Genomic DNA, 9,996 nt, shown 5'->3' on the forward strand with positions numbered 1-9,996 from the left:
AATTCCTTTTTTTTCAGCGAACTAGATGAATAGTTACAATTTAAGGTCTGATTCTTGGCACTTTAGAAATGCTAGACAAGTACTAGGGGTTAGTTTTTCCATTTAGACAAGTATAAGAGCATTTCCTCAAGGTCTATCCAAGATGAAAACTATCTATTAGACATCATTAATGAAGGACAAGTATCCCTTACACGTTATTAATAAGATGGTAAATGTGGTAAATCCTTTGAGAGATCTTTTATACATTTATTAATGTAGGGAAATGATTATTCCTTACATAAATAGTTCATGTAAATAATATGAATATAAAACTTTATGGGTTTAATATAGATCTCTAAGTCCAACTAGGTTTGACGTATAGCCAAACTTAGAAAAAATAGATCTGACAGCTTATTAAACTCCTTATGACTGAACCTCAAATATATTGAACCTACTTTTTTACTCGATTAATAGTGATTCAAGCTCAATTAATAGCTGAATCTACACATATTAGGTTTAATATTTTATCAAATTGATGATAATTTGAGTTCAATTCATGGCTGAATCTAAATATATTGAGTTTAGTTTGGATTAACACTCTATTTATAGATTTGGAGTCTTTTGAATACCAAAATATTAAATAGAAAAAACCTACTCATCGCAATACAGTACCACCATCTCATTGTTGATCTACAATCAAATGATCAGAGTCCTGAGCTAAAGAAGTTGCTTGGGCTATGTGAATGTAATCAACGTGAAAGGTGAAATGAGTTTCGAATACTAAAAGGGCTGCTTCGAGGAATGTCGCAAATTTAAAGTAGATTCTAGTACCGTAGTAACTTTTTGTTACCTCAAATTTAACACTAAGGACAAATATAAATGTTGGTAATTGCTTTCTAGCTTTATGCATATGAATTACAAGTGTGGTTGTCATGTCTACTTCAATATACAGAACGGCTTCAAGACGCCAAAAGCAAATATTGGGTCTCACATCATGATGGAGATTATCACTCTTCTCCTCCTCTGCTTTCATAAGAAGTGAAGAAATTAAAATAAAAAAGAAAACAGAAAAGAAATTGATATTTGTTGATATACATGATTATGACCAGAAGTGCAAACACTAAACGCCATTGAATATTTTTTGCCCTGGCGATAGGATATTCTTTGGATCGTATTTTGCTTTCCTCTCTCGAAAAGTTGTCCATTTTGAGCCAAAATGCTTAATCCATTCTTCTATGGTTGTATAATCAGCAAGATATTTGACAATCTTGATACCAGCTTCTTCACAAAATTTAATAATTGCTTTATTTTGATCTTCGTAGACCTGCCAATTATCAATCCCACCTGTATGCAAGAACGATGTTGTATAAAAGATGTCTTCATCTGGTATAACTGCAGACAACTGAGCATCCCATCTGAAATTTTAAGGAAAACTTTTATTACTGTTGATGTAATTTATATATATATATATATACACACGTTTTTTTTTTAGGATACTATTACAGGGTACTTACTTGTGTCGGTTCAAAGGGTAAAAGAGGACAGGTCCTGTGGTGATGTTTCTTTTAAGAACAATATCTCTCAAGACACCTACATTGAAATCTGAAATTCGAGATTTGGGAATAAATAGATTTTGCCATGGATGTGTCTGTGATTCATTCTCAGCATTTGGGACTCTCGTCAGAAATTCTTGATGGGAGACAAATTTTGCATCGATGAAACCAGGAACATGAGCGAATTGTTTGAATACTTCTTGTAAATCCTATAAGAAAACAATGGCCAGATTCATTATTAAACTAATGTATGTAAGAGAAATACATATTTTACTTGTTGATAGTGACTACTAACTTATTCATTTTTCTTTTTGAAAAATACGTTCACAAGAAAATACATATTTTTAACTTGAACTACGTGTAAAATGTCAACTGATATCTAGTTTATATAATATTCGTTGCATAAAATAGAATATCGATTAGACTGAAAACTTGTCATTTCGTTTTAAAAATATGTTGAGTAACATTAACATCTTTTGAAATATCATGAAATTACATAGACATCTTTCAAATGTGAAAATGTTTTTGTCAAACTTTCGAGAGATCATGTAATTAACCTTATAGAATGTACTATATAGATAGAGATATAATTATTAATATGATGGTGAACTTGATTACCTGGTCTATTTCACTCTCTATATCTTCTATGAAGTAGTACTTGGTAAGCTCTAGACAGTAGATGATACCATATGTTTTAACCAAGGACATAATTTGAGGGAGCTGAGTTGGATGAAAAAAGGAGGTTATCCACTCAGTTGGAGTGCCATTATCCAACACAAGTGAACCTTCCAAATAATTGGCTACATCTCTGTGGCCACCCCTAACTATTCTTTCTTGGTCTCTGATAAAATCAGAGAAATTACTGTAAAATGCTCGAGACCACCTAACCTGCAATTGAAAATCCCCACATGTCAGGCACAACATATGAACATTTTGTTAAAAAGGCTGTACAAATTGTTGGAGCTAATTAATAGTTTATTCATATATTTAAGATTTGATCGAAATATTCAAATTGTTGGAAACTTTTTAAATTCAGCATGCCTGCCTCTTTCTTTCTTTGAGTTTAGCACCATTATTAGGCATGTAACCAGATGTCAAAACATTCATTCATGCTTAATTGAAAAATTGTTAATGGGAGAGAGAGCGAAGCACAACTCCCTAGCTTTGTATAATTACTTTTGTTGGTGCCGACCTTAAAGCAATCCTTGCTCTAGTTATAATCCCAAATTGGCCTAAACCTCCCAGAACAGAATCAAATAGATCTGAATTATTTCTTTTAGAGCAGGTCACAAGCTCCCCTTTTCCTGAATCAAGAAAAAACACAATGCTATCAAGTAAACCCACTTTTCTTTTCTTCTTTTTAGGCCTATTTCTTACTGAAAAAACAAAGTGAAGATATATTCAAGGGAAACATACCAGTTATAACATCTAGTTCATAAACATTGCTAATCTGAGGACCATGCAGAAATGTTTGCCCACTGATTCCAGCATTAGAAAGCGTACCACCAACACTTAGGTACAAAAAGTCGGTCCACGACACAGGTGAAAGTCCCTGTGCTGCGGTGGTGTGTAACACATCAATCCATAATTGCTCACCTCCAACATCAGCGAATAAATGGTTTCTAGAAACCCTAATTTTGATCCCAGTTTTATTTTCTCTCAAACTTTTCATATCCACTACTACCCCATCACGAGCCATGTCCTGTCCATTAACAGAATGGCCATTTCCCCTAACAGATATACCAAAAGGAATGGGACAATTGTATGAGGATTTTACTAGTCTTTGAATATCTTCAATGGACGATGGATAAAGAACAGCAGCTGGTTCGCTATGGACTATGTTACCGTAATCAGTAGATGCTGAATCTATGGCTACTGGATCAACATGAAGCTTAGTTGCTAGTTCAGGTGGTAGTGGGCATGTCAACGCATTTGATTTTCCTACGGTGCACAAAAAATATGTTACTAGCAACATAACTATGAGATGGATTGGAGGTGAAGGACTTTTCGCCATAATTTTAATTTTTTGAAAAAAATCAAGGAGATGAGAGGAGGACAAGGCTCGAGGATGGTGGTGATTAGTGAAGACGAAAGGAGGGGTGTGCGTGTGCATTTATAGTTGGCCATTGTTGGTTTTGCTTAATTGACAAATCTTTGAAACATCCTAAATTCTACAGGCATGCCGTATTTTATTGCTTTTGTAGATTTGTCTAAATAATTAAAAAACTTACAAGGTCATCAACCTCGTAGTGGTTTCTTTACGTCTCTCACGGGATGGATTGACTTTTTCTGTCAACATATTTTATTTTGTTGGCGGAGGAGGGCGGCGGGGGAAGGGGTAGGATGAGTTGACTTGGAATGTTAATTTATTTTATTCTTTTTTTTTTTTTTACATGGGGTGTCCGGGCCAGCTTACGCGCACCACGACTAATCCCACGGGCCCTGAAGTTAACGACCATGTAAGCCTCTAGTGGCCATCATATAAGCAACCAAGGACTCGAACCTGAGACCACAGAGAAAGCAACCCCCTTGATTAGATGATAGGAGGTATTCTTGGATCAACTTTCTTCACCAGGACCTTAAATTAATTTATTTTATTCTTAATTAGATGATAGGAGGTATTTTTGGATCAACTTTCTTCACCAGGACCTTAAAAAAGAGAGGAACAAACCTCTTTGATTAGCAAGCAGATAATCATCCCTCGGATCATTTAGAGGTGCGTAGTCCTATCTATTTGCTATATAGGATTTTTCATTTGACAACTCTGAGTCTTTGAGTTGAATCAATAATTAAGCTATAGTCTTTTTAATCAAGTAGTTCTTACTATAATTGCTCTTAATTTCTTCTAATTTAATTATAATCAAGGCCTTGTTTATTTTTACATTTTAAATTTTTTTTTTTGAAAAATATTGAATTTTTTTATTTTTTTTATTTCAAATTAATATTTTTTTTATATTTTTAGATCATTTTGATGTGCTAATATAAAAAAATAATTTTTAAAAATAAAAAAATATTTTAAAAAACAACTACAATCATATTACCAAACACGCATGCTAGTACACTGATTAATACTTAAATGTGCATTTTTATCAAGATTTTATATTATTATTTTACGCTTGAAGTATTAATAACTCCTTAATTAAAACATGTTTTATAATAACAAGTCTGATACCATAAGATACCTTTAATTTATAGTAAATGTTCATCTTAAATGCAGGCCTATCACATAAATGAAAAAATTGATTGATGAGTTGAAGTATTAAAATTGAAAGGACAAAAAAATAGTAAAGCTTAGAAAAAAGATTCTAGTTTACTCAAAACTGGAATACTATTTGATAATTTGATCATAACTAGAGCTGTAGAACTTGGATTTAGGTCTACTTTATATGAATGGAAAGCTAAAATATAGACTTAAAAACTTTCATAAAAGTAAATACTCAATTTTGCTGTTTGGAAGTTCAAACCTTAGCAATTTAAAAACTTTCATAAAAGTAAAGACTCAATTTTGCTGTTTGGAAGTTCAAACCTTAGCAAAAACATAAAAGTCCAAATCTGTCCTGCAACCCAGACAATGTTCAGTGTTTAGCCCATATCTCGAGTTCTAGAAGTTCAAATGACCTTAATTTTTTTTTCCTGCAAAACTAAGACAATTTCCTAGAAATTTTATAATTTAAATTTGCCCAAATTCTAATATTAGCGTAATAATGTTTTTGATAGACAAGAAGATAAAGATTGTCACTAAGTCAAGATATAACCTCCCACTTAACAATTAGTTATCAAATTAATAGTTTTCAATTTTGGCCTATAAAAGAAGACATTTGTCATGCATTTCGACATCTTAGTTTTCAGATTAAGTCATGTGCTTGATCTTTCTCTTTATATTTTTGTAATGTTTAAGTTTTACTTACATTAATCTCTTGTTTATGTTTCTTATTTCCTTTCCTTTATTTAGTTAACTTTTTATCTTATTTATATTTTTATCATGTTTATTTATGTTTCTCTCTTTTATTATGTTTAGTTAAGTTTATTATGTCAAAGTGAAAAAGTTACACTAATGGTGTAGGAATAAGTATAGTGTAAACTCAACATGAACTTTAATGTTTGATACTAACATGTTTTGTATTTGTGTTTTGTTCACGTTTAATACTTTGCTTGTTAAATGATTAGTCTAGATTTATGTTGTATAACAATTGGTACAATAAATAGTTGGCATTTTCATAGCCCAACCGTATGTTATAACAAACACTTGTGCTATGAAAGGAACTTGATGTGTTAAACATTTGTGCTATGAAAGGAACTTGATGTGTTGGTAAAATAAGTTATAATCATAAATACTTGACAATATTTACAAGTATTAACATTATTCAAATAAAATAATTAATGTAATAATGTTAACAACTTAAAATCCGATTGGAACTTTTTTTATGTACGGTTTCCAATTGAGTAATAAAAAGAGTTTATATTATACTTGTTTGAAATACCATTAGTGGATTCTCTAACCTTGACATTTGTTTTTATCATTGTTTAATCCTCACATTAATCTTACAATCTCAAAGTCCTCTTTAACTTATTATTATTATTATTATTATTATTATTATTGTTATTATTATTGTTACTAATACTGTTATTGTTGTTGTTGTATTATTGTTATCTATAATTTATACAATTAACCTTTCTGTAATTCGACTCTAGTCTTACTGGATTATTTATTATTTTGACACTCCTGCACTTAAGAGAAGATATCAATCTTTTAGTCATGTCACGCACGATCAATATGTTGGACACCTTAGCCTTAAATTTATCGAGCCTCGTTTGGTTAGCTTTTTTAGCTTATTTTCCCATATAGCTTGCATGCTACCCAATGGTGTGTTTTTTCAAAGTTGCATAAGGATTGCCTACATGGATACCATATCAAGAAGACACGACTTTAATATCTAGTAGGTGGCATAATGATAAATGTTTGGAACTAAGGAGTTTACTCTTTCTATGATCTCAATTTCGAGTTTCAATGTTGCTAATATTGATAGCCATTAAAGACTTATCTAATTGTTAACTTCAGAGCATGTGGGGATTAATTGAAGTATGTGTAAGCTGGCCCGGACACCCATGTGAATCAAAGAAAAAAGACATTGACTTACAAAAATTAACCATATATATATATATATATGCATATTTTTTTTTCCTTATCATTTAAACTACTTTCTTGAAGATCTCAACACACACGCACGTATAAATTAACCTAATTACCCCTTGCAGGCAACTTATATTTTACATGGCATATCATGCTGCTACTCTTAGCTCAAGCCAGGCACAACTAACTGTAAGATAGCACAAATATGAAATATATACCTTCGAAAGTGAGGAAAAGTAATGACTACCCTAAGTTGGCAATAAGGAAAATTTAGCTACAGTCAAATCACCTGTAAGGCTATGATGCCCCAGAAACCACCTCATTTTTCTGAACAAGAAATATTAATTGAGATATTGTGGTATCATGTTGGAGATACGGTCCAACATTAAAACAAAATCAAACGATCCCCCTTGGTTAGTATTTGGCTTGCTTTCAAATCTTAGCAAATGACATATTGGAATAGATTGCTTGACTGATATATTGGAAAAAGAATACAATTAAAATTATATTTTGGGTTTTCATATTAGGTATCCTTTAATTAACTCTTTTTGGACAAATCAGGATGGATTATCTTTGGTTAAAAAAGAAAAAAGGCAGCAGTGACAAAAGCATAGCGTGCGCTCAGCAAGATACACAGGATCTATACAAAGACCAGGCTATTTAAATGCAAGGAAAAAAAAAAAACCCCGAAAACGTGAGTGTGTTCGTCATTCTCCAGCATCATCAGTCAAATCCATACTGCTTGACCAATAGATGAGTATTGGCAGCGGAGCCAAGTTAGGCAAAATGCAAATCCGCAGGGTGATTGTACTCCAGCTAAGTATAAAATTTACAAATATGACAATTAGGCTTTTAATGCTTGATTACTGCTAGCAATAGCCCATTGTATTGCAAATTTGTTATACGCTCAAAACTTCATTTTTAAGGTATCCATTAAACTAAATTAATTCTGATATTGATTCTGATGATAAGTGATTTTATTTTTTTGATTTTATTTTTTTATTACAATCTAGAATTATAGTTAAGAAAATGTTGCGATAACAACAATTTATATATATATATATATATATAAATTGATTTCACTCACTATTTATAATTATGGTCTTGCTACTTTGGGTTATCTAAGTAGAGAAACAACATCATATGAATTATGAGGTGTAGCTCTGAAAAATTCCTCGGAGACCTTGACTGTTCTTGTCTACCTCCAAAACGATCAAGGCGTCGTTTTATAACAAGCATGAAAATCTCCATGCTCAGTAGTGCACCAAAACAACATAAAAAATAATAGTTATAAAATCTACCTTCGTGTAGCAAGTTATACTTCGACTTAAAACATGATTTAAATAAAATGTTATTTTGAATTAATATTTATTTTTAAATAATAAATCAAATTAATTTGTTCATCGATTGATGAGTTAATTCACGGAACCTAGCATGTTAAAAGATTGCTTGACATGATAATTGTTGGAATTTTTTTATAGCGTTACCGTCAAACAAACATGTAACATGCATTTTGAACCAAGCTGCCCCAGTGCCACATGACAACTTTTGAAAATCTTCTCTTACGGCGTTAATTTCTTGTCATTGTAACCTAACCTAAGGAACAAAACAAGTTATAGCTTGGCGTATAACTTGGAAAAATCTGAAGGTACCACTTGTGCATAAGAAATAATGACCGGAACTCAGTTGCGAAAGATTTGGCCGGTGATTGCTACTCTAAGGCAGATCGTAAATACATAAAAAAAATATATATTTGTGCTGAGAACGTCGGTTGTTAATCACCGTCCGAACTAGTGGTCGTAATATGCAAATTAGCCTTCACTGGTTTAGTTTTAATCTACGTATAATGACATCTTCGGTTGGCTAAAAGTGAATTATATTAATTCATTTTGGTTGATAGTTATATTGTCAAATTAAAAAAAAATGCTTTTCAGTTTTTCATTGAAAAATATTTAAATATATATTATTATTAACTAGTATTTGATATTTTCCATTATCAACTAGTATCTAATTGGACCATACACATAACTTCATACCTTCTTCTACTAATGTATCAACTAAGTTGATTAACTAATATATTAGTCTCTTATAATAGATTTAAGATATATTTTTAAGACATAAAATATTCTTTTATGAGATCTAGATATTTTGATTTCTAGAAAAAAATTTAAAGGACATATATTTTTCATTTCAAATTCTTTAGCTAAGTAATCTCACAGGGTGTATTTATCTCTTTAGCATCATTTTATATAATCATCATATTATTTACATGTATAATGAGGGTAAAAATCTTACCTTACTATTATTTTTAGGGATAATATGTGATTTGAATTCTTTAATGGCAATACTATTCTTATCAGAAATAGTATGTGATCTAAATTACTTTGATGGTAGTCAAAGGATATCATAAATTTTATAAACTTTCCAAACTATGTTCTCAAATTTATTTGAAACTATACAATGATTTCTTCAACTTGCACACCTTTTGATTATATATTTCAAGTATCACGCACCCTAATGGATGATCCATATAGATTTTTTCACATAATTTCCCATGAAAAATAATGTTCTTCATATTAAATTACTATAATGGATAATCTAAGTTCCCAACTATAGATAATAAGACTTCAATTATGGTTATTTTAGTTATAAGTGTAAGTATCTTTGTGTAATCGATCCCATATATTTAAATAAAATCTTTCTCTACTAATCTTATTTAAAAACATTAAATTGTTCAATCAGTTCCATACTTTACCATGGAAATCCATTAACACCTAATCAGTTCCATCCTTTTTGATAAAGCATCAATGTGTTTCCAATGTCGCGGGGGACCTGGTTTCCTTTTTGATAAAGGATCAATGTGTTTCCAATGTCGCGGGGGACCACAATGTCAAGGCCGATGACTGGTTTTATTATGCCTCTTGAGGAGGTGTGTGTTATTGGAAAAGGAACTGATTTTGGATTTAATCATTAAATTATGATTAAGGTTTAGAAATCACTACCTAGTATTATAGTTACTAGGAACCTATGGAGTTTACAAATTACTACCTAGTATTATAGTTATTAGGAACCTATGGTTTATGAGAATCTATGTAAGGGATTGGTTATTGACACAATTAAGAGATTGATGTCTTCTCCCAAGTGCAGGAGTGTCGAAGTAATAAATAACCCGGCAAGACCGGGGTCGAACCACAAGGAGGTTAATTGTACAAATTATAAACAACAATAGTACAACAACAATAATAATAATAATAACAATAATAATAATACTAATAATACTAATAATAATAATAATAGTAGTAGTAGTAGTAGTAGTACTAATAATAACAATAA

At 31.2% G+C, this 9,996-nt stretch overlaps 1 protein-coding gene across 1 annotated transcript; it reads right to left on the reverse strand.

Moving 5' to 3' along the window:
* Positions 1 to 861: 861 nt before the first annotated feature.
* Positions 862 to 3,597, reverse strand: LOC105119506 (cytokinin dehydrogenase 3-like). Its single transcript, XM_011017650.1, has 5 exons — positions 2,949 to 3,597; positions 2,709 to 2,836; positions 2,151 to 2,420; positions 1,494 to 1,741; positions 862 to 1,394 (listed from the first exon to the last, which is right to left on the reverse strand). Exons 1-5 carry the CDS (start codon positions 3,544 to 3,546, stop codon positions 1,100 to 1,102), a joined length of 1,539 nt encoding a protein of 512 aa, XP_011015952.1. The 5' UTR covers positions 3,547 to 3,597; the 3' UTR covers positions 862 to 1,099.
* Positions 3,598 to 9,996: the final 6,399 nt, after the last annotated feature.

Source organism: Populus euphratica, unplaced genomic scaffold (assembly GCF_000495115.2).
Source record: "Populus euphratica unplaced genomic scaffold, PopEup_1.0 scaffold3035.1, whole genome shotgun sequence".
NCBI lineage: Eukaryota > Viridiplantae > Streptophyta > Magnoliopsida > Malpighiales > Salicaceae > Populus > Populus euphratica.